The sequence below is a fragment of the Thalassophryne amazonica genome, chromosome 16 (assembly GCF_902500255.1).
Source record: "Thalassophryne amazonica chromosome 16, fThaAma1.1, whole genome shotgun sequence".
In the NCBI taxonomy this organism is placed as follows: Eukaryota; Metazoa; Chordata; class Actinopteri; order Batrachoidiformes; family Batrachoididae; genus Thalassophryne; species Thalassophryne amazonica.
In genome coordinates, this window is record NC_047118.1 from 90,983,823 (window position 1) to 91,009,710 (window position 25,888).

At 37.6% G+C, this 25,888-nt stretch overlaps 1 protein-coding gene across 1 annotated transcript in view; it reads right to left on the minus strand.

Moving 5' to 3' along the window:
* The window catches only part of si:dkeyp-72e1.9 (syntaxin-binding protein 4), a 375,953-nt gene that overhangs the window by 113,545 nt on the left and 236,520 nt on the right, over positions 1 to 25,888 (minus strand). Inside the window, exon 13 of the mRNA XM_034189933.1 lies at positions 21,652 to 21,740. Coding sequence (XP_034045824.1) covers positions 21,652 to 21,740 — 89 coding nt within the window. The remainder of the gene's footprint in view (positions 1 to 21,651; positions 21,741 to 25,888) is intronic.

Genomic DNA, 25,888 nt, shown 5'->3' on the forward strand with positions numbered 1-25,888 from the left:
CATTATGTTTGTGCTATGTCTGTTCATTATGTTTGTGTTATATCTGTTCATTATGTATGTGCTATGTGTGTTCATTATGTTTGTTCTATGTCTGTTCATTATGTTTGTGCTATGTTTGTTCATTGTCTGTTCATTATGTTTGTTCTATGTCTGTTCATTATGTTTGTGCTATGTTTGTTCATTATGTTTGTGCTATGTTTGTTCATTATGTTTGTGCTATGTCTGTTCATTATATTTGTGCTATGTCTGTTCATTATATTTGTGCTATGTTTGTTCATTATGTTTGTGCTATGTCTGTTCATTATGTTTGTTCTATGTCTGTTCATTATGTTTGTTCTATGTCTGTTCATTATGTTTGTGCTATGTCTGTTCATTATGTTTGTTCTATGTCTGTTCATTATGTTTGTGCTATGTTTGTTCATTATGTTTGTGCTATGTCTGTTCATTATGTTTGTGCTATGTCTGTTCATTATGTTTGTGCTATGTTTGTTCATTATGTTTGTGCTATGTCTGTTCATTATGTTTGTTCTATGTCTGTTCATTATGTTTGTTCTATGTCTGTTCATTATGTTTGTGCTATGTTTGTTCATTATGTTTGTGCTATGTCTGTTCATTATGTTTGTTCTATGTCTGTTCATTATATTTGTGCTATGTCTGTTCATTATGTTTGTTCTATGTCTGTTCATTATGTTTGTGCTATGTCTGTTCATTATGTTTGTTCTATGTTTGTTCATTATGTTTGTGCTATGTCTGTTCATTATGTTTGTTCTATGTCTGTTCATTATGTTTGTTCTATGTTTGTTCATTATGTTTGTGTTATGTTTGTTCATTATGTTTGTTCTATGTTTGTTCATTATATTTGTGCTATGTCTGTTCATTATGTTTGTGCTATGTTTGTTCATTATGTTTGTGCTATGTCTGTTCATTATGTTTGTTCTATGTCTGTTCATTATGTTTGTGCTATGTTTGTTCATTATGTTTGTTCTATGTTTGTTCATTATATTTGTGCTATGTTTGTTCATTATGTTTGTTCTATGTTTGTTCATTATATTTGTGCTATGTCTGTTCATTATGTTTGTTCTATGTTTGTTCATTATGTTTGTGCTATGTCTGTTCATTATGTTTGTGCTATGTCTGTTCATTATGTTTGTTCATTATATTTGTGCTATGTCTGTTCATTATGATTGTTCTATGTCTGTTCATTATGTTTGTTCTATGTCTGTTCATTATGTTTGTGCTATGTCTGTTCATTATGTTTGTTCTATGTTTGTTCATTATGTTTGTGCTATGTTTGTTCATTATATTTGTGCTATGTTTGTTCATTATATTTGTGCTATGTCTGTTCATTATGTTTGTTCTATGTCTGTTCATTATGTTTGTGTTATGTCTGTTCATTATGTTTGTGCTATGTCTGTTCATTATGTTTGTGTTATGTCTGTTCATTATGTTTGTGCTATGTCTGTTCATTATGTTTGTGCTATGTCTGTTCATTCTGTTTTTTGCTATGTCTGTTCATTATGTTTGTGCTATGTCTGTTCATTATGTTTGTGCTTTGTCTGTTCATTATGTTTGTGCTATGTCTGTTCATTATGTTTGTTCTATGTCTGTTCATTATGTTTGTGCTATGTCTGTTCATTATGTTTGTGCTTTGTCTGTTCATTATGTTTGTGCTATGTCTGTTCATTATGTTTGTTCTATGTCTGTTCATTATGTTTGTTCTATGTCTGTTCATTATGTTTGTGTTATGTCTGTTCATTATGTTTGTGCTATGTCTGTTCATTATGTTTGTGCTATGTCTGTTCATTATGTTTGTGCTATGTTTGTTCATTATGTTTGTGCTATGTTTGTTCATTATGTTTGTGTTATGTCTGTTCATTATGTTTGTGTTATGTCTGTTCATTATGTTTGTGTTATGTTTGTTCATTATGTTTGTGCTATGTCTGTTCATTATGTTTGTGCTATGTCTGTTCATTATGTTTGTTCTATGTCTGTTCATTATGTTTGTGCTATGTCTGTTCATTATGTTTGTGTTATGTCTGTTCATTATGTTTGTGCTATGTCTGTTCATTATGTTTGTGCTATGTCTGTTCATTATGTTTGTTCTATGTTTGTTCATTATGTTTGTGCTATGTCTGTTCATTATGTTTGTTCTATGTTTGTTCATTATGTTTGTGCTATGTTTGTTCATTATATTTGTGCTATGTTTGTTCATTATATTTGTGCTATGTCGGTTCATTATATTTGTGTTATGTCTGTTCATTATGTTTGTGTTATGTCTGTTCATTATATTTGTGTTATGTCTGTTCATTATGTTTGTGTTATGTCTGTTCATTATGTTTGTGTTATGTCTGTTCATTATGTTTGTGCTATGTCTGTTCATTATGTTTGTGCTATGTCTGTTCATTATGTTTCTGTTATGTCTGTTCATTATGTTTGTTCTATGTCTGTTCATTATGTTTGTTCTATGTCTGTTCATTATGGTTGTGCTATGTCTGTTCATTATGTTTGTTCTATGTCTGTTCATTATGTTTGTGTTATGTCTGTTCATTATGTTTGTGCTACGTCTGTTCATTATGTTTGTTCTATGTCTGTTCATTATGTTTGTTCTATGTCTGTTCATTATGTTTGTGCTATGTTTGTTCATTATGTTTGTGCTATGTCTGTTCATTATGTTTGTTCTATGTCTGTTCATTATATTTGTGCTATGTCTGTTCATTATGTTTGTTCTATGTCTGTTCATTATGTTTGTGCTATGTCTGTTCATTATGTTTGTTCTATGTTTGTTCATTATGTTTGTGCTATGTCTGTTCATTATGTTTGTTCTATGTCTGTTCATTATGTTTGTTCTATGTTTGTTCATTATGTTTGTGTTATGTTTGTTCATTATGTTTGTTCTATGTTTGTTCATTATATTTGTGCTATGTCTGTTCATTATGTTTGTGCTATGTTTGTTCATTATGTTTGTGCTATGTCTGTTCATTATGTTTGTTCTATGTCTGTTCATTATGTTTGTGCTATGTTTGTTCATTATGTTTGTTCTATGTTTGTTCATTATGTTTGTGCTATGTCTGTTCATTATGTTTGTGCTATGTCTGTTCATTATGTTTGTTCATTATATTTGTGCTATGTCTGTTCATTATGATTGTTCTATGTCTGTTCATTATGTTTGTTCTATGTCTGTTCATTATGTTTGTGCTATGTCTGTTCATTATGTTTGTTCTATGTTTGTTCATTATGTTTGTGCTATGTTTGTTCATTATATTTGTGCTATGTTTGTTCATTATATTTGTGCTATGTCTGTTCATTATGTTTGTTCTATGTCTGTTCATTATGTTTGTGTTATGTCTGTTCATTATGTTTGTGCTATGTCTAGTGGATTTTTATTTTATTTTAGCACTGTTGTCGTGCGTTACCTGTGCTGCTCCACAGCCTGTTTAGTGTCGGATTCCCTGTTTGGGAATCCGCTAGCTTAGCGTAGCTACTAGCTCTTAGCCGTTTTAGCATGGCGGCTTCTCCTGTCTCTCCCGTACTTTTCTGCTCTGGGTGTGAAATGTTTAGTTATTCCTCGGCCTCTTTTAGCAGTAACGGTGCTTGTAATAAGTGCAGCTTATTCGTAGCTTTGGAGGCCAGGCTGGGCGAATTGGAGGCTCGGCTCCGCACCGTGGAAAATTCTACAGCTGGCCACGCCCCTGTGGTCGGTGCGGACCAAGGTAGCTTAGCCGCCGTTAGTTCCCCCCTGGCAGACCCCGTGCAGTCGGGAAGGCAGGCTGACTGGGTGACTGTGAGGCGGAAGCGTAGCCCTAAACAGAAGCCCCGTGTACACCGTCAACCCGTTCACATCTCTAACCGTTTTTCCCCACTCGACGATACACTCGCCGAGGATCAAACTCTGGTTATTGGCGACTCTGTTTTGAGAAATGTGAAGTTGGCGACACCAGCAACCATTGTCAATTGTCTTCCGGGGGCCAGAGCAGGCGACATCGAAGGACATTTGAAATTGCTGGCTAAGGCTAAGCGTAAATTTGGTAAGATTGTAATTCACGTCGGCAGTAATGACACTCGGTTACGCCAATCGGAGGTCACTAAAATTAGCATTGAATCGGTGTGTAACTTTGCAAAAACAATGTCGGACTCTGTTGTTTTCTCTGGGCCCCTCCCCAGTCGGACCGGGAGTGACATGTTTAGCCGCATGTTCTCCTTGAATTGCTGGCTGTCTGAGTGGTGTCCAAAAAATGAGGTGGGCTTCATTGATAATTGGCAAAGCTTCTGGGGAAAACCTGGTCTTGTTAGGAGAGACGGCATCCATCCCACTTTAGAGGGAGCAGCTCTCATTTCTAGAAATCTGGCCAATTTTTTGGGATCCTCCAAACTGTGACTGTCTAGCGTTGGGACCAGGAGGCAGAGCTGTGGTCTTATACACCTCTCTGCAGCTTCTCTCCCCCTGCCATCCCCCTATTACCCCATCCCCGTAGAGACGGTGCCTGCTCCCAGACCACCAATAACTAGCAAAAATCTATTTAAGCATAAAAATTCAAAAAGAAGAAATAATATAGCACCTTCAATTGCACCACAGACTAAAACAGTTAAATGTGGTCTATTAAACATTAGGTCTCTTTCTTCTAAGTCCCTGTTGGTAAATGATATAATAATTGATCAACGTATTGATTTATTCTGCCTAACAGAAACTTGGTTACAGCAGGATGAATATGTTAGTTTAAATGAGTCAACACCCCCGAGTCACACTAACTGTCAGAATGCTCGTAGCACGGGCCGGGGCGGAGGATTAGCAGCAATCTTCCATTCCAGCTTATTAATTAATCAAAAACCTAGACAGAGCTTTAATTCATTTGAAAGCTTGTCTCTTAGTCTTGTCCATCCAAATTGGAAGTCCCAAAAACCAGTTTTATTTGTTATTATCTATCGTCCACCTGGTCGTTACTGTGAGTTTCTCTGTGAATTTTCAGACCTTTTGTCTGACTTAGTGCTTAGCTCAGATAAGATAATTATAGTGGGCGATTTTAACATCCACACAGATGCTGAGAATGACAGCCTCAACACTGCATTTAATCTATTATTAGACTCTATCGGCTTTGCTCAAAAAGTAAATGAGTCCACCCACCACTTTAATCATATTTTAGATCTTGTTCTGACTTATGGTATGGAAATAGAAGACTTAACAGTATTCCCTGAAAACTCCCTTCTGTCTGATCATTTCTTAATAACATTTACATTTACCCTGATGGACTACCCTGCAGTGGGGAATAAGTTTCATTACACTAGAAGTCTTTCAGAAAGCGCTGTAACTAGGTTTAAGGATATGATTCCTTCTTTATGTTCACTAATGTCATATACCAACACAGAGCAGAGTAGCTACCTAAACTCTGTAAGGGAGTTAGAGTATCTTGTCAATAGTTTTACATCCTCATTGAAGACAACTTTGGATGCTGTAGCTCCTCTGAAAAAGAGAGCTTTAAATCAGAAGTGTCTGACTCCGTGGTATAACTCACAAACTCGTAGCTTAAAGCTGATAACCCGTAAGTTGGAGAGGAAATGGCGTCTCACTAATTTAGAAGATCTTCACTTAGCCTGGAAAAAGAGTTTGTTGCTCTATAAGAAAGCCCTTCGTGAAGCTAGGACATCTTTCTACTCATCACTAATTGAAGAAAATAAGAACAACCCCAGGTTTCTTTTCAGCACTGTAGCCAGGCTGACAAAGAGTCAGAGCTCTATTGAGCTGAGTATTCCATTAACTTTAACTAGTAATGACTTCATGACTTTCTTTGCTAACAAAATTTTGACTATTAGAGAAAAAATTACTCATAACCATCCCAAAGATGTATCGTTATCTTTGGCTGCTTTCAGTGATGCCGGTATTTGGTTAGACTCTTTCTCTCCGATTGTTCTGTCTGAGTTATTTTCATTAGTTACTTCATCCAAACCATCAACATGCTTATTAGACCCCATTCCTGCCAGGCTGCTCAAGGAAGTCCTACCATTATTTAATGCTTCAATCTTAAATATGATCAATCTATCTTTGTTAGTTGGTTATGTACCACAGGCCTTTAAGGTGGCAGTAATTAAACCATTACTTAAAAAGCCATCACTTGACCCAGCTATCTTAGCTAATTATAGGCCAATCTCCAACCTTCCTTTTCTCTCAAAGATTCTTGAGAGGGTAGTTGTAAAACAGCTAACTGATCACCTGCAGAGGAATGGTCTATTTGAAGAGTTTCAGTCAGGTTTTAGAATTCATCATAGTACAGAAACAGCATTAGTGAAGGTTACAAATGATCTTCTTATGGCTTCGGACAGTGGACTTATCTCTGTGCTTGTTCTGTTGGACCTCAGTGCTGCTTTTGATACTGTTGACCATAAAATTTTATTACAGAGATTAGAGCATGTCATAGGTATTAAAGGCATTGCGCTGCGGTGGTTTGAATCATATTTGTCTAATAGATTACAGTTTGTTCATGTAAATGGGGAATCTTCTTCACAGACTAAAGTTAATTATGGAGTTCCACAAGGTTCTGTGCTAGGACCAATTTTATTCACTTTATACATGCTTCCCTTGGGCAGTATTATTAGACGGTATTGCTTAAATTTTCATTGTTACGCAGATGATACCCAGCTTTATCTATCCATGAAGCCAGAGGATACGCACCAATTAGCTAAACTGCAGGATTGTCTTACAGACATAAAGACATGGATGACCTCTAATTTCCTGCTTTTAAACTCAGATAAAACTGAAGTTATTGTACTTGGCCCCACAAATCTTAGAAGCATGGTGTCTAACCAGATCGTTACTCTGGATGGCATTTCCCTGATCTCTAGTAATACTGTGAGAAATCTTGGAGTTATTTTTGATCAGGATATGTCATTCAAAGCGCATATTAAACAAATATGTAGGACTGCCTTTTTGCATTTACGCAATATCTCTAAAATCAGAAAGGTCTTGTCTCAGAGTGATGCTGAAAAACTAATTCATGCATTTATTTCCTCTAGGCTGGACTATTGTAATTCATTATTATCAGGTTGTCCTAAAAGTTCCCTAAAAGCCTTCAGTTGGTTCAGAATGCTGCAGCTAGAGTACTGACGGGGACTAGCAGGAGAGAGCATATCTCACCCGTGTTGGCCTCCCTTCATTGGCTTCCTGTTAATGCTAGAATAGAATTTAAAATTCTTCTTCTTACTTATAAGGTTTTGAATAATCAGGTCCCATCTTATCTTAGGGACCTCGTAGTACCATATTACCCCATTAGAGCGCTTCGCTCTCAGACTGCGGGCTTACTTGTAGTTCCTAGGGTTTGTAAGAGTAGAATGGGAGGCAGAGCCTTCAGCTTTCAGGCTCCTCTCCTGTGGAACCAGCTCCCAATTCAGATCAGGGAGACAGATACCCTCTCTACTTTTAAGATTAGGCTTAAAACTTTCCTTTTCGCTAAGGCTTATAGTTAGGGCTGGATCGGGTGACCCTGGACCATCCCTTGGTTATGTTGCTTTAGACGTAGACTGTGTTTCATAATTATTGTATGGCCTTGCCTTGCAATGTGGAGCGCCTTGGGGCAACTGTTTGTTGTGATTTGGCGCTATACAAGAAAAAAGTTGATTGATTGATTGATTGATGTCTGTTCATTATGTTTGTGTTATGTCTGTTCATTATGTTTGTGCTATGTCTGTTCATTCTGTTTTTTGCTGTCTGTTCATTATGTTTGTGCTTTGTCTGTTCATTATGTTTGTGCTTTGTCTGTTCATTATGTTTGTGCTATGTCTGTTCATTATGTTTGTTCTATGTCTGTTCATTATGTTTGTTCTATGTCTGTTCATTATGTTTGTGCTATGTCTGTTCATTATGTTTGTGCTTTGTCTGTTCATTATGTTTGTGCTATGTCTGTTCATTATGTTTGTTCTATGTCTGTTCATTATGTTTGTGTTATGTCTGTTCATTATGTTTGTGTTATGTCTGTTCATTATGTTTGTGCTATGTCTGTTCATTATGTTTGTGCTATGTCTGTTCATTATGTTTGTTCTATGTTTGTTCATTATGTTTGTGCTATGTCTGTTCATTATGTTTGTTCTATGTTTGTTCATTATGTTTGTGCTATGTTTGTTCATTATATTTGTGCTATGTTTGTTCATTATATTTGTGCTATGTCTGTTCATTATGTTTGTGTTATGTCTGTTCATTATGTTTGTGTTATGTCTGTTCATTATGTTTGTGTTATGTCTGTTCATTATGTTTGTGCTTATGTCTGTTCATTATGTTTGTTCTATGTCTGTTCATTATGTTTGTTCTATGTCTGTTCATTATGTTTGTGTTATGTCTGTTCATTATGTTTGTTCTATGTCTGTTCATTATGTTTGTTCTATGTCTGTTCATTATGTTTGTTCTATGTTTGTTCATTATGTTTGTGCTATGTTTGTTCATTATATTTGTGCTATGTTTGTTCATTATATTTGTGCTATGTCGGTTCATTATATTTGTGTTATGTCTGTTCATTATGTTTGTGTTATGTCTGTTCATTATATTTGTGTTATGTCTGTTCATTATGTTTGTGTTATGTCTGTTCATTATGTTTGTGTTATGTCTGTTCATTATGTTTGTGCTATGTCTGTTCATTATGTTTGTGCTATGTCTGTTCATTATGTTTGTGTTATGTCTGTTCATTATATTTGTGTTATGTCTGTTCATTATGTTTGTGTTATGTCTGTTCATTATGTTTGTGTTATGTCTGTTCATTATATTTGTGTTATGTCTGTTCATTATGTTTGTGTTATGTTTGTTCATTATGTTTGTGTTATGTTTGTTCATTATATTTGTGCTATGTTTGTTCATTATATTTGTGTTATGTTTGTTCATTATGTTTGTGTTATGTCTGTTCATTATGTTTGTGTTATGTTTGTTCATTATGTTTGTGTTATGTTTGTTCATTATATTTGTGTTATGTTTGTTCATTATATTTGTGTTATGTCTGTTCATTATATTTGTGTTATGTCTGTTCATTATGTTTGTGTTATGTTTGTTCATTATGTTTGTGTTATGTTTGTTCATTATGTTTGTGTTATGTCTGTTCATTATGTTTGTGTTATGTTTGTTCATTATGTTTGTGTTATGTCTGTTCATTATGTTTGAGTTATGTTTGTTCATTATGTTTGTGTTATGTCTGTTCATTATGTTTGTGTTATGTTTGTTCATTATGTTTGTGCTTTGTCTGTTCATTATGTTTGTTCTATGTCTGTTCATTATGTTTGTGCTATGTTTGTTCATTGTCTGTTCATTATGTTTGTTCTATGTCTGTTCATTATGTTTGTGCTATGTTTGTTCATTATGTTTGTGCTATGTCTGTTCATTATGTTTGTGTTATGTCTGTTCATTATGTTTGTGTTATGTCTGTTCATTATGTTTGTGTTATGTTTGTTCATTATGTTTGTGTTATGTCTGTTCATTATGTTTGTGTTATGTCTGTTCATTATGTTTGTGTTATGTCTGTTCATTATGTTTGTGTTATGTTTGTTCATTATGTTTGTGTTATGTTTGTTCATTTTATTTGTGTTATGTCTGTTCATTATGTTTGTGTTATGTCTGTTCATTATGTTTGTGCTATGTTTGTTCATTATATTTGTGTTATGTCTGTTCATTATGTTTGTGTTATGTCTGTTCATTATATTTGTGTTATGTTTGTTCATTATGTTTGTGTTATGTTTGTTCATTATATTTGTGTTATGTCTGTTCATTATATTTGTGTTATGTCTGTTCATTATATTTGTGTTATGTCTGTTCATTATGTTTGTGTTATGTTTGTTCATTATATTTGTGTTATGTTTGTTCATTATGTTTGTGTTATGTTTGTTCATTATATTTGTGTTATGTCTGTTCATTATATTTGTGTTATGTCTGTTCATTATGTTTGTGTTATGTCTGTTCATTATATTTGTGTTATGTTCATTATGTTTGTGTTATGTTTGTTCATTATATTTGTGTTATGTCTGTTCATTATATTTGTGTTATGTCTGTTCATTATATTTGTGTTATGTCTGTTCATTATGTTTGTGTTATGTCTGTTCATTATATTTGTGTTATGTCTGTTCATTATATTTGTGTTATGTCTGTTCATTATGTTTGTGTTATGTCTGTTCATTATATTTGTGTTATGTTCATTATGTTTGTGTTATGTTTGTTCATTATATTTGTGTTATGTCTGTTCATTATATTTGTGTTATGTCTGTTCATTATGTTTGTGTTATGTCTGTTCATTATGTTTGTGCTATGTTTGTTCATTATATTTGTGTTATGTCTGTTCATTATGTTTGTGTTATGTCTGTTCATTATATTTGTGTTATGTTTGTTCATTATGTTTGTGTTATGTTTGTTCATTATATTTGTGTTATGTCTGTTCATTATATTTGTGTTATGTCTGTTCATTATATTTGTGTTATGTCTGTTCATTATGTTTGTGTTATGTTTGTTCATTATATTTGTGTTATGTTTGTTCATTATGTTTGTGTTATGTCTGTTCATTATATTTGTGTTATGTCTGTTCATTATATTTGTGTTATGTCTGTTCATTATGTTTGTGTTATGTCTGTTCATTATATTTGTGTTATGTTTGTTCATTATGTTTGTGTTATGTTTGTTCATTATATTTGTGTTATGTCTGTTCATTATGTTTGTGTTATGTCTGTTCATTATATTTGTGTTATGTTCATTATGTTTGTGTTATGTCTGTTCATTATATTTGTGTTGTCTGTTCATTATATTTGTGTTATGTTTGTTCATTATGTTTGTGTTATGTATGTTCATTATGTTTGTGTTATGTTTGTTCATTATGTTTGTGTTATGTTTGTTCATTATGTTTGTGTTATGTTTGTTCATTATATTTGTGCTATGTTTGTTCATTATGTTTGTTCATTATATTTGTGCTATGTTTGTTTATTATGTTTGTGTTATGTTTGTTCATTATATTTGTGTTATGTTTGTTCATTATGTTTGTGTTATGTTTGTTCATTATATTTGTGTTATGTTTGTTTATTATGTTTGTGTTATGTTTGTTCATTATATTTGTGTTATGTTTGTTCATTATATTTGTGTTATGTCTGTTCATTATATTTGTGCTATGTTTGTTCATTATGTTTGTGTTATGTTTGTTCATTATGTTTGTGCTATGTTTGTTCATTATGTTTGTGCTATGTCTGTTCATTATGTTTGTGTTATGTTTGTTCATTATGTTTGTGTTATGTCTGTTCATTATGTTTGTGTTATGTCTGTTCATTATATTTGTATTATGTTTGTTCATTATATTTGTGTTATGTTTGTTCATTATGTCTGTGTTCTGTTTGTTCATTATGTTTGTGCTATGTCTGTTCATTATGTTTGTGTTATGTTTGTTCATTATGTTTGTGTTATGTCTGTTCATTATGTTTGTGTTATGTCTGTTCATTATATTTGTGTTATGTTTGTTCATTATGTTTGTGTTATGTTTGTTCATTATATTTGTGCTATGTTTGTTCATTATATTTGTGTTATGTTTGTTCATTATGTTTGTGCTATGTTTGTTCATTATGTTTGTGCTATGTTTGTTCATTATGTTTGTGTTATGTTTGTTCATTATGTTTGTGTTATGTTTGTTCATTATGTTTGTGCTATGTTTGTTCATTATGTTTGTGTTATGTTTGTTCATTATGTTTGTGCTATGTCTGTTCATTATGTTTGTGTTATGTTTGTTCATTATGTTTGTGTTATGTCTGTTCATTATGTTTGTGTTATGTCTGTTCATTATATTTGTGTTATGTTTGTTCATTATATTTGTGTTATGTTTGTTCATTATGTTTGTGTTATGTTTGTTCATTATGTTTGTGCTATGTCTGTTCATTATGTTTGTGTTATGTTTGTTCATTATGTTTGTGTTATGTCTGTTCATTATGTTTCTGTTATGTCTGTTCATTATATTTGTGTTATGTTTGTTCATTATGTTTGTGTTATGTTTGTTCATTATATTTGTGCTATGTTTGTTCATTATGTTTGTTCATTATATTTGTGCTATGTTTGTTTATTATGTTTGTGTTATGTTTGTTAATTATATTTGTGTTATGTTTGTTCATTATGTTTGTGTTATGTTTGTTCATTATATTTGTGTTATGTTTGTTTATTATGTTTGTGTTATGTTTGTTCATTATATTTGTGTTATGTTTGTTCATTATATTTGTGTTATGTCTGTTCATTATATTTGTGCTATGTTTGTTCATTATGTTTGTGTTATGTTTGTTCATTATGTTTGTGCTATGTTTGTTCATTATGTTTGTGCTATGTCTGTTCATTATGTTTGTGTTATGTTTGTTCATTATGTTTGTGTTATGTCTGTTCATTATGTTTGTGTTATGTCTGTTCATTATATTTGTATTATGTTTGTTCATTATATTTGTGTTATGTTTGTTCATTATGTTTGTGTTCTGTTTGTTCATTATGTTTGTGCTATGTCTGTTCATTATGTTTGTGTTATGTTTGTTCATTATGTTTGTGTTATGTCTGTTCATTATGTTTGTGTTATGTCTGTTCGTTATATTTGTGTTATGTTTGTTCATTATGTTTGTGTTATGTTTGTTCATTATATTTGTGCTATGTTTGTTCATTATATTTGTGTTATGTTTGTTCATTATGTTTGTGCTATGTTTGTTCATTATGTTTGTGCTATGTTTGTTCATTATGTTTGTGTTATGTTTGTTCATTATGTTTGTGTTATGTTTGTTCATTATGTTTGTGCTATGTCTGTTCATTATGTTTGTGTTATGTTTGTTCATTATGTTTGTGCTATGTCTGTTCATTATGTTTGTGTTATGTTTGTTCATTATGTTTGTGTTATGTCTGTTCATTATGTTTGTGTTATGTCTGTTCATTATATTTGTGTTATGTTTGTTCATTATATTTGTGTTATGTTTGTTCATTATGTTTGTGTTATGTTTGTTCATTATGTTTGTGCTATGTCTGTTCATTATGTTTGTGTTATGTTTGTTCATTATGTTTGTGTTATGTCTGTTCATTATGTTTGTGTTATGTCTGTTCATTATATTTGTGTTATGTTTGTTCATTATGTTTGTGTTATGTTTGTTCATTATATTTGTGCTATGTTTGTTCATTATATTTGTGTTATGTTTGTTCATTATGTTTGTGTTATGTTTGTTCATTATATTTGTGCTATGTTTGTTCATTATGTTTGTGTTATGTTTGTTCATTATGTTTGTGTTATGTCTGTTCATTATGTTTGTGCTATGTTTGTTCATTATGTTTGTATGTCTGTTCATTATATTTGTGCTATGTTTGTTCATTATATTTGTGTTATGTTTGTTCATTATATTTGAGTTATGTTTGTTCATTATATTTGTGTTATGTTTGTTCATTATGTTTGTGTTATGTTTGTTCATTATATTTGTGCTATGTTTGTTCATTATGTTTGTTCATTATATTTGTGCTATGTTTGTTTATTATGTTTGTGTTATGTTTGTTCATTATATTTGTGTTATGTTTGTTCATTATGTTTGTGTTATGTTTGTTCATTATATTTGTGCTATGTTTGTTTATTATGTTTGTGTTATGTTTGTTCATTATATTTGTGTTATGTCTGTTCATTATATTTGTGCTATGTTTGTTTATTATGTTTGTGTTATGTTTGTTCATTATATTTGTGTTATGTTTGTTCATTATATTTGTGTTATGTCTGTTCATTATATTTGTGCTATGTTTGTTCATTATATTTGTGCTATGTTTGTTCATTATATTCGTGCTATGTCTGTTCATTATGTTTGTGCTATGTTTGTTCCTTATATTTGTGCTATGTTTGTTCATTATATTTGTGCTATGTTTGTTCATTATATTTGTGCTATGTTTGTTCATTATATTCGTGCTATGTCTGTTCATTATATTTGTGCTATGTTTGTTAATTATATTTGTGCTATGTTTGTTCATTATATTCGTGCTATGTCTGTTCATTATATTTGTGCTATGTCTGATCACTCTTGTTATTTAAGACCTCTGTTCACACCCATGCCTCGCCAGTTTGTTTTTTCTTTGCATCATCATTCCAGCCTTATTCCTTGCTTTTGATCTCGTCTGTTTTTGCTTAGTTATGTTCAAATCTTTGCCTGCTTTTGACCTTGTTTTCTGTCTCATATTTAGGAAACTGTTGCTGATTTTGACTGGCCTCTGCTGAAATCCTCAGTAAAACGCTTTTTATTCACAACTTTTTATTCCTGAGAAAGTCACGCACTTTTGTCCCTAACTTTTTGGATCCATGTTTCTGACACAGAAGTTGAGACAGGGGGATAGGACCACCGCACTCCTCCTGACACGTCCACCCACTTGTCTTGGTTTCATGCTGTGTTCTTTTTTGCTCTTTATTTATTTATTTATTTTAATTTGTCTTGTTTGGTCCTGTGCATACTACCTGGAATCTTTAGCTGCTGCATGCCGAATGTCCGCGAATCATTTGAGGGGGCTTCACACACAGTCTGGGGATGCGTACGGCATTTGTATGGATCTCATACACGGCTGGCTGACTGCCTGTCCCTCCCAAATGAGGCTCAACCTTTTATGGCATGGCTCATTCGGCCTAATTTGGCCTAATTCAGTCACATTGCTTCTATGTGTGAAGGGGCCATTAGCAACAGTAACAGTATTATAAGCAGGGGTGCACATAACTGGTACTCATCATGCTCATGTGTGCTAAAAATCATTGATGCACAGCAGACAGCACACAGAGGGAAACACTTTTCCTACAATCTGTCATTGCTCTCCTCCTATGAAGTGCCTCCCTTGTGTTTTCAGCTGTGCATCATTTATTTTTAGCTCCAGAACAAAGTGTGAAAACAGAAGGAGAACCGCCCACCACCAAGCACCCAAGTGACAGACAAGAGAAACCAGTTAGACAAATCCCAAGCAAAAAGTGCCTCCCCCATTGTAGAGGCTGCCGCCCTTCGGGCCTGTCGGACCCTCTTAACTGTCTCTGGAGTCCTTGGAGATAACATATCCTGGAAGGACTCTTTCTTCTTCAGTTGAATAGCTTTCCTGACCACTGGTGTCCACCACGGTGTTCGAGGGTTGCCGCCCCTTGAAGCACCTAAGACGTTCAGGCCACAGCTCCCCACTGCAGCTTCAGCAATAGAAGCTTTGAACATTGCCTATTCTGGCTCAATGTCCCCAACTTCCACAGGGATGCTATAAAAGCTCTGCCGGAGGTGTGACAGTGGACGCCTCCAGATGTTCCCAGTTCACCTGCACTATCCGTTTCAGCTTCCCAGGTGTGTCCAAAGTCCTCCCACACCCTCTGATCCAACTCACCACCAGGTGGTGATCAGTTGATGGCCCTGCCCCTCTCTTCACCCGAGTGTCCAGAACATGCAGCCTCAGATGACATGATCACAAAATCAATCATCGATCTTCGGCCTAGGGTGCTCTGGTAACATGCACACTTATGAGCATCCTTATGTTTGAACATGGTGTTCCTTATGGACAGTCTGTGACTAGCACAGAAGTCCAATAACAACCGACCATTCGGGTTTAGATCAAGGAGGTAATTCCTCCCAATCACACCTCTCCAGGTGTCTCTGTCACTGCACACGTGTGCGCTGAAGTCCCCCAGCAGAACAATGAAGTCCCCCACTGGAGCCCCATACAGGACACCATTCAGAGACTCCAAGAAGGCACAATACTCCAACCTGCTGTTCAGTGCATACACACAAACAGTCAGAGCCCCCCCAACCCACCACCCAAAGGTGTGGGGAGGCGACCCTCTCATCTACCAGCGTAAACGGCAATGTAGCGGCGCTCAGCCAGGGACTTGTGAGTATCCGCACTCCTGCCTGGCGCCTCACACCCTGGCCAACTTCAGAGAAGAGGAAGGTCCAACCCCGATGAAGGAGAGTGGTTCCAGAACAAAGGCTGTGCGTGGAGGCGAGGCCCACCAGATCTAACTGGTATCGCACCACCTCCCACACAAGCTCCGGCTCCTTCCCCCACAGCGAGGTGACACACACCCAGAGCGAGCCTCTGCTGCCCGGGTCTGATTCGCCAAGGCCCTTGACTTTCACTGCCAACCATGAGACAGCGCACCCAACACCAGCAATTCCCCCTGCGGGTGGTGAGCCCACAGGGTGGAGATGGAAGGTCCACGTTGCCAGAGTGTGCTCTGTGGCAAGCCCAGCCACCAGGTGCTTGCTGAGGGGCCTACGTCCAGACCTGGCTCCAGACAGAGGCCCCAGGCTTACTCTAGGCTGGGTCACATTTCCTCTGCCTCATTTTGTCATGGTGTTTTCTGAACCATTCTTAGTCTGGCCTCTTGCCTGAGATCAATTTGCCATGGCAGACCCTACCAGGACTCCAAAGGCTCCAGGCAACACAGCTCTCAGGTTCATAGCGGCACACAAATCTCTCCACCACAATAAGGTGGTGGACGACGTCGAGGATTTATTTATATTTGGTTTCATAGTAGGAGGGCTGATACTTATTGGCTTATGTGCTGCCCTTACCTACCGGAAAACTGGCAAGATGGCTGCCACCAGAACCACGACCCCTCACCTGTCCGTCATGATTAATGAGTTGGGCAAGGCGATGCATTCTCGGACTGCGTTAACTCAGATGCAAATTGGATGGCATCTCGGAGCAAAAGTGCACCTTGCAGATGAAGATGAGGATTTCAGAGACCAGGGATTATTCATAATTGGGATCTGGTTTGGTCATGTGAGACTGTAAAAGAGTTTTTCACTGCTCATCCACAAACACGGCAGGCTTATCAGCCTCTGAAAGATAAAATGCCCTGTTGTTTTCCTCCAGAAGAATGTCTACAGCCTTGGTGAACATTCGGCTGCCCTTTATCTTCTCTAACTCCCACATGGACAGAAAAACAACAGACTCACACAAGGACAAGAGACTGACGCATGCTCCACATTGTCCCTACCCCCCTCCTGTCCCCATCCACCACCTTGTCCCGGCCTCCGCTCACGCCACTCCATTCCCCCTCCGGGGGCTGTGCAGTTTTAACTGCGGTAGGCCCCTGTTCCCCCCAAGCTAGCGGCACGACGACATGTTGCTGCGGCTACCACACACTCACATCGCCTCAATTTGGAAAACAGACTGTTTCAAGTTTAGTGCACATAAACAATGTCAAATGTATATGTGTTGTCTTTAATTCTGATGTGTGCCATTATTACGGTAAACAAGTAATAATTGGATTAATTGCTGTATCTTGTCTGTGGCAATTTGAGTGTGGATGTAATCTCGTTGTTGTTGCACTTGTAATGACAATAAATCTCATCCATCCATAAACCAGATGAACAGGCCAAAGGGTCAAAACACAGTTGTCAAAGACACCAAGCTAACAGCTCAATAATCAACAGGCGAGACTCAAAGAACACAAGGAGGCAGCATGAATCCACAACAGGAAGTCAAATACGGAGAAGGAAGGCAACAAAGCAGGAACAGAAGCCAGTCAATCTGACACTGGACTGAGGGGCCCTGAAAGGTTTATAGTGTGTGACTCAGGAAATAAAGAAACAAGTGTCCATGTGAGACCAGAAGCTCAAGGAAAAGCAAGAACCATGGAAGAGAATTCATTAGGAATTACAATAAGGAGGAGAGCCAGGTTAACAATTCAGAACAAATGTATCACAGAAGAGATTTAACTAAAAAAAATCGATACTCAGGAGAATCAAATCAAATCAATTTTATTTATATAGCGCCAAATCACAACAAACAGTTGCCCCAAGGCGCTTTATATTGTAAGGCAAAAGCCATACAATAATTACAGAAAAACCCCAATGGTCAAAACGGCCCCCTGTGAGCAAGCACTTGGCGACAGTGGGAAGGAAAAACTCCCTTTTAACAGGAAGAAACCTCCAGCAGAACCAGGCTCAGGGAGGGGCAGTCTTCTGCTGGGACTGGTTGGGGCTGAGGGAGAGAACCAGGAAAAAGACATGCTGTGGAGGGGAGCAGAGATCGATCACTAATGATTAAATGCAGAGTGGTGCATACAGAGCAAAAAGAGAAAGAAACAGTGCATCATGGGAACCCCCCAGCAGTCTACGTCTATAGCAGCATAACTAAGGGATGGTTCAGGGTCACCTGATCCAGCCCTAACTATAAGCTTTAGCAAAAAGGAAAGTTTTAAGCCTAATCTTAAAAGTAGAGAGGGTGTCTGTCTCCCTGAACTGAATTGGGAGCTGGTTCCACAGGAGAGGAGCCTGAAAGCTGAAGGCTCTGCCTCCCATTCTACTCTTACAAACCCTAGGAACTACAAGTAAGCCTGCAGTCTGAGAGCGAAGCGCTCTATTGGGGTGATATGGTACTATGAGGTCCCTAAGATAAGATGGGACCTGATTATTCAAAACCTTATAAGTAAGAAGAAGAATTTTAAATTCTATTCTAGAATTAACAGGAAGCCAATGAAGAGAGGCCAATATGGGTGAGATATGCTCTCTCCTTCTAGTCCCCGTTAGTACTCTAGCTGCAGCATTTTGAATTAACTGAAGGCTTTTCAGGGAATTTTTAGGACAACCTGATAATAATGAATTACAATAGTCCAGCCTAGAAGAAATAAATGCATGAATTAGTTTTTCAGCATCACTCTGAGACAAGACCTTTCTAATTTTAGAGATATTGCGCAAATGCAAAAAAGCAGTCCTACATATTTGTTTAATATGCGCATTGAAGGACATATCCTGATCAAAAATGACTCCAAGATTTCTCACAGTATTACTAGAGGTCAGGGTAATGCCATCCAGAGTAAGGATCTGGTTAGACACCATGTTTCTAAGATTTGTGGGGCCAAGTACAATAACTTCAGTTTTATCTGAATTTAAAAGCAGGAAATTAAGAGGTCATCCATGTTTTTATGTCTGTAAGACAATCCTGCAGTTTAGCTAATTGGTGTGTGTCCTCTGGCTTCATGGATAGATAAAGCTGGGTATCATCTGCGTAACAATGAAAATTTAAGCAATGCTTTCTAATAATACTGCCTAAGGGAAGCATGTATAAAGTGAATAAAATCGGTCCTAGCACAGAACCTTGTGGAACTCCATAATTAACCTTAGTCTGTGAAGAAGATTCCCCATTTACATGAACAAATTGTAATCTATTAGATAAATATGAATCAAACCACTGCAGCGCAGTGCCTTTAATACCTATGGCATGCTCTAATCTCTGTAATAAAATTTTATGGTCAACAGTATCAAAAGCTGCACTGAGGTCTAACAGAACAAGCACAGAGATGAGTCCACTGTCTGAGGCCATAAGAAGATCATTTGTAACCTTCACTAATGCTGTTTCTGTACTATGATGAATTCTAAACCCTGACTGAAACTCTTCAAATAGACCATTCCTCTGCAGATGATCAGTTAGCTGTTTTACAACTACCCTTTCAAGAATTTTTGAGAGAAAAGGAAGGTTGGAGATTGGCCTATAATTAGCTAAGATAGCTGGGTCAAGTGATGGCTTTTTAAGTAATGGTTTAATTACTGCCACCTTAAAGGCCTGTGGTACATAGCCAACTAACAAAGATAGATTGATCATATTTAAGATCGAAGCATTAATTAATGGTAGGGCTTCCTTGAGCAGCCTGGTAGGAATGGGGTCTAATAGACATGTTGATGGTTTGGAGGAAGTAACTAATGAAAATAACTCAGACAGAACAACCGGAGAGAAAGAGTCTAACCAAATACCAGCATTACTGAAAGCAGCCAAAGATAACAATATGTCTTTGGGATGGTTATGAGTAATTTTTTGTCTTATAGTTAAAATTTTATTTGCAAAGAAAGTCATGAAGTCATTTCTAGTTAAAGGAATACTCGGCTCAATAGAGCTCTGACTCTTTGCCAGCCTGGCTACAGTGCTGAAAAGAAACCTGGGGTTGTTCTTATTTTCTTCAATTAGTGATGAGTAGTAAGATGTCCTAGCTTTACGGAGGGCTTTTTTATAGACTCTTTTTCCAGGCTAAGTGAAGATCTTCTAAATTAGTGAGACGCCATTTCCTCTCCAACTTACAGGTTATCTGCTTTAAGCTGCGAGTTTGTGAGTTATACCACGGAGTCAGGCACTTCTGATTTAAGGCTCTCTTTTTCAGAGGAGCTACAGCATCCAAGGTTGTGCTCAATGAGGATGTAAAACTATTGACGAGATAATCTATCTCACTCACAGAGTTTAGGTAGCTACTCTGCACTGTGTTGGTATATGGCATTGAAGAACATAACAAAGAAGGAATCATATCCTTAAACCTAGTTACAGCGCTTTCACAAAGACTTCTACTGTAATGAAACTTATTCCCCACTGCTGGGTAGTCCATCAGAGTAAATGTAAATGTTATTAAGAAATGATCAGACAGAAGGGAGTTTTCAGGGAATACTGTTAAGTCTTCAATTTCTATGCCATATGTCAGAACAAGATCTAAAGTGTCGTTAAGGTGGTGGGTGGGCTCATTTACATTTTGAGCAAAGCCAACTGAGTCTAATAACAGAACAGAACAAAGTAACCAGAGGCGGTTCAAGACAGCAATTATGATGAGGGTGAGAAGGTGCTGTGGATGTCAGTCCTTTCACTACTTTACCCAAAACCTTTCAGACACTTTAAGTCTGGCATCACAAAAGTTTCTGCATTATGACAGAGAAAATAGACAGAAACATCTGCCAACCTTCTTATTTCACACAAGTTGAGATCCTACAAAGACCAGCAGACTTTTTTGATCCATCTGAAATCAGCATGCGCACTGTAAAAACTGTTATAATATGATGGCAGGTGAAGGACTGAAAGCAGCAAAGTGTCAGATCACAGCCTTTTGCTGTGTCTGAGGATTTAACAGGTGCACGTCAGGCTGCAGCTCCGAGTCTGAACACGGCGTGAAAAAAATAAACGGTCAGATTTTTAATCACAGCAATGACTCCGGCCCCACATGTGAGGGGTTTTTAATGGAAATACATTGCGATCGGATGGGACATTTTATCGGATGTGAGCGAAAAATCCGTTATATACGGTGTTTATTACATGGAAAACAATACAAAAACTTTTTTTGTCCGGTGAATATCTGGTTTATAAGATGACGGTTTAGGTGAGTTTTACTGTACATGGGACTGAACAATAAATTTACCTCTCAAAGCTTTGACGATGAAGTTGTTTCCATCCCACACGACTTTATTTTCCTAAATGTTTCCTCTGTTTGGATCTGAAGGGAATCTGTACATCTTCAAGCCCTTGTTGTGTCTATTTGTATCTCCAAACACACAACAACCCGACATTTCCAGGCAGTAAATAAATAAAATAGCTGATTTACATGCAGACGCAGTAACAGCCAACACTATTTTGAACCCAAGATGGAACCAGGAGTCACGTGACCGATTTTTTTTTTCGACTCGTCTCTCTCTAATCAAGGCACTCTAATGTACATGGCCATGCCCAGTCCAACCATCATCATCTGGAGTCAGTCAGACCAAACAAGCTGAGTTCCTGCTGCTCAGTTTGACATCAATACGGAAAAGTGTATGAAGACGTAATGATGTCACAGAGTGGGTCACCAGGTGGAGGTGTGTGTGTCTGTGTGTCTGTGTGTGTGTTTATGTGTGAGTGTGTATGTGTGTGTGTCTGTATGTGTGTGTGTGTGTGTAATCACTGGCCTGACAATGTCCTACCAAGTCCAACTTGTCTGACTTGAGCCGGATGTAAGGGTGCAGGGTGATCTTTGGTGTGGCCCTTGTTGAAGAAGTCAGACCAGCTGAACCTAGGAAACAGATTGGAGGAAACCAGAGTGAAGACAAACACAAAACACCTCTTCAAAAGTAAAACTTGATGATTTGTTTTTCTCTTTTAATTCCAGTGAGACCCTCCAAACCAAACCAAAGCCTCATATCTCAGCGACACACCACTGGTGGAGAGGAGACACAAAATCGTGTGAAAACAGGCAAAAAGGCGATACCTTTCTCACGTGGAATCTCACTGAATTGGTCCTCCCAACACATGCACACATGACAGCCGACTGGTCTCTGAATACCGTCTGGAGTGGCGGCAAAAATTACTTTTTCTGCATTTTATGTTACAGCCTTATTCCAAAATGCGAAAAATTAATTTTCCCCCCTCAAACGTCTACAGAAACACCCCATAATGACAGAGTTCAAAATTTTTGAGATTGTTGTAAATGTATTAAAAATAAAACAACTAAGACATCACATGTCCATAAGTATTCACAGTCTTTGCCATGAAGCTCAAAATTGAGTTCAGGTGCCTCCTGTTTCCACTCATCCTCCTTGAGATGTTTCTACAGCTTAATTGGAGTCCACCTGGGGTAAATTCAGTTGATTGGACATGATTTGGAAAGACACACACCTGTCTACATATAAGGTCCCACAGTTGACAGTCAGAACACAAACCAAGCATGAAGTCAAAGGAATTGTCTATAGACCTCAGAGACAGGATTGTCTGGAGGCACAAATCTGAGGAAGTGTACAGAAACATTTCTGCTGCTTTGAAGGTCCCAATGAGCACAGTGGCCTCCATCATCTGTAAATGGATAAGTTCAGATACACCAGGACTCTAAACTGAGCGATCAGGGGAGAAGGACCTTAGTCAGGGAGGTGACCAAGAACCTGATGGTCACTCTGTCAGAGCTCCAGCATTCCTCTGTGGAGAGAGGAGAACCTTTCAGAAGGACAACCATCTCTGCAGCAATCCACCAATCAGGCCTGTATGGTAGAGTGTCCAGACGGAAGCCACTCCTTAGTAAAAGACACATGACAGCCCACCTGGAGTTCGACAAAGGGCACCTGAAGGACTCTCAGACCAGGAGAAACAAAATTCTCTGGTCTGATGAGACAAAGATTGAACTCTTTGGCGTCATGTTTGAGGAAACCAGGCACCATCCCTACAGTGAAGCATGGTGGTGGCAGCATCATGCTGTGTGGATGTTTTTCAGCGGCAGGAACTGGGAGACTAGTCAGGATTGAGGGAAAGATGAATGCAGCAATGTACAGAGACATCCTGGATGAAAACCTGCTCCAGAGCGCTCTTCAATTCAATTTCAATTTATTTAATTTTATATAGTGCCAAAGCACAACAAAGCTGCCTCAAGTCACTTCAAAGAAGTAAGGTCTAACCTCACCAACCCCTACAGCAAACACACAGGCAACAGTGGCAAGGAAAAACCCTCAGATGGTATTGAGGAAGAAACCTCAAGCAGACCAGACTCAGGGGGTGACACACTGCTTATGTCATTCTAATAGTTACAAGGTTTTTACAAAGGTGAAGAAACAGAAAACAGGAAATCAAAATGACAACATGACATAATAACAAAAGAAATCCACACAGGCAGTTATGCCACAGACAGGGGTCATCCAGCAGCCGTCAGTGGGCCTGTTCCCGTGGCAATGTCCATTTCAAATATAGTGTGCAGTCTGTCAGTCCAGCACCCTGTGTTCAGCAACAATCCCACTATTTGTACCTCAGACAGAGACAAAAACAGCAGAATCAGTCTCCCGGAAAAACTATACCTAAGGTATATTTCATCAACAGTAAATCGACAGGAAAGCAGAGAATCCAGAGAATGTTGGCAAGGCTTTTGCCCTCTTTGGCCCCAAAGCTGTCCATAATGGCTCTATCTGCAGCACACCTAAAGCCAATGAGATGGAGGTGTTCTTGGCAGTTGATCATAATTGGCTAAGATCAAAACCAGGACATCTGTGTCCGGAGAAAATAAAGTCATCTCTGCATCCACTGAGTTTCACTCTGTTGCAGGCACCTTCAAGCATATCATCAGAGTATCTGATTCCTTGTCGTCATAACATCTCACTTGTCACTTCTGGTACCGCCTGCAGCTGAGGTAATAACCAGCTTGGATGAATCTTAACAGCACTGAGCCATCTGGAGCAAACCGTGACCTAGGTGACAGAATGAACTCTTTGGTACTGACTGTTTGCTCTGTTGCTCTGTCTCTGTTGGATCAAACAAGGACCATCAAGCACCCATACAGATCCTTGCTTTTCTTCAGATCTATGGTCTTGTCCTGAACCTTGACTGTATGCTTCTTATTGCCAAAAACGTACATCTGGTTGTTTTCTGTTGTCACAGAAGTCCAGAGGCTGACATCCCCCTTGATCCTCTTTTGGATCAAGGGGGATGTCAGCAAGGGGATGACATAATCTTCATAGAGCATCTGGCCGGTGTCATCGATGTTGAGAATCTGTGGCACATACTCATCTGGGATGTATGCTGAGTTATGAGGGTATAGATTAAACTGCCCTCAACAGCAAATGCATTGCTGTGGCTCTGTTTGGCATCTTTGATGCTGCTGATGGCTCTGTGCTCTCATTTGACTCTGTTTGGGGGAAAGGTCGTGATGATCTGCTGCTTTGTTTCCTGCAGAATTGAACTGGTCTTTGAACTCCTTTGTCAGGCAGGATAGTTCTTGATTAGCCATGAAGAATTGCTATCTTGCATTGGGATTGTTGGAGATCCCACTAAGGCCAGCAAGGACATTCATGAGTCTGTTGAGCTGTTCACGTGCATGGTCAACACCAATGGATGTCAGGGTTTGAATTTTTGCTTTATGTTTGCTCTGTTTAGTTATTTTGCTTGGTTAGTTTTTCTCTGGATGTTAGTTATCTTGCTGATCTCTTTCCTGCTTGGGTTTTCTCTGTCCTTATCTCCCTTGTCTTCCTCTTGGCGTTTGGTAGTGGGCATTTCACTCTGTCTGGCGACACTCTTGTTCTGGTGCTTTTCATGCATACCTGTTCCTAATTTACTGCTCATCACCTGGGTGTATTTAAGGTTCACAGGTTCCACTACTCCCTTGCCAAATCAATGTGCCTTGTGCCTATTTCCAGCTCTGTTTGTGTGTTTTCTGGTCCTGTCTGCTTCGTCATTTTTGATCACCTGTCTGTGTACCCAAATCTGCTGCAGCCTGATGATTTGTGTACTGCTGCTTGTTTTGGACTGCCTCAACGTGTACTGACCTCTGCTTGATAACCTTTCATAACCTTTTTCAACTACAGAGCTGTTTGTCTGAGTCTTGCATTTGTGTCCAAACATTCCTGACCATCGAACCTGATAATGGACACAAAAAGGATGGCGCTCTTTGTCATTGAGATGTTGCCCTCTTCCAGTTCTCTCCATGTGTCTGAATGGTCGGTCTTTAGTGCATGCATATCTGCTATGTACCGAGGGCAGAGTTGTTTGTACTTGATCCTATCCATTGAAAAGAACAGCTTGCAAATGAAGGTAAAGCCTAGGATTCAGAGAAGATTCTACAACCCCAATTCCAGTGAAGTTGGGATGTTGTGTAAAACAGAATACAATGATTTTCAAATCCTCTTCAACCTATATTCAATTGAATACACCACAAAGACAAGATATTTAATGTTCAAACTGATAAACTTTATTGTTTTTGTGCAAATATTTGCTCATTTTGAAATGGATGCCTGCAACACGTTTCAAAAAAGCTGGGACAGTGGTATGTTTCCCATTGTGTTACATCACCTTTCCTTCTAACAACACTCAAACAACACTTTGCCAGAGTCTTTGTTCCGTGACCCTGACCAGTCGGATTCGGCTCTTCCGTGAGCCTTCCATGATGAATCCGTGTCCTTGACCATGCCAGATTCTACACATGGTCATTTCTGCCGCTTCCATGATTGGCTGTTTGATTTGGCCATAAAACGTCATCTTACATTCAGGAACTGCCGTTGTCTTATCTTGATCGTAAAAGTGTGATAAATGTGTGCCGTTATATTTATATTCCAAGCTCATGTTTTCATAGCGTGTTGAGAGCATGTTTAGATTAGTCTGAGCTTTTTGGGGTAGTTTGTGATGAAAATGTGAACTTACAATGTCATCACAATGTTGGATTGTATCAGGTGTGGCACAAACTGTATGGACACA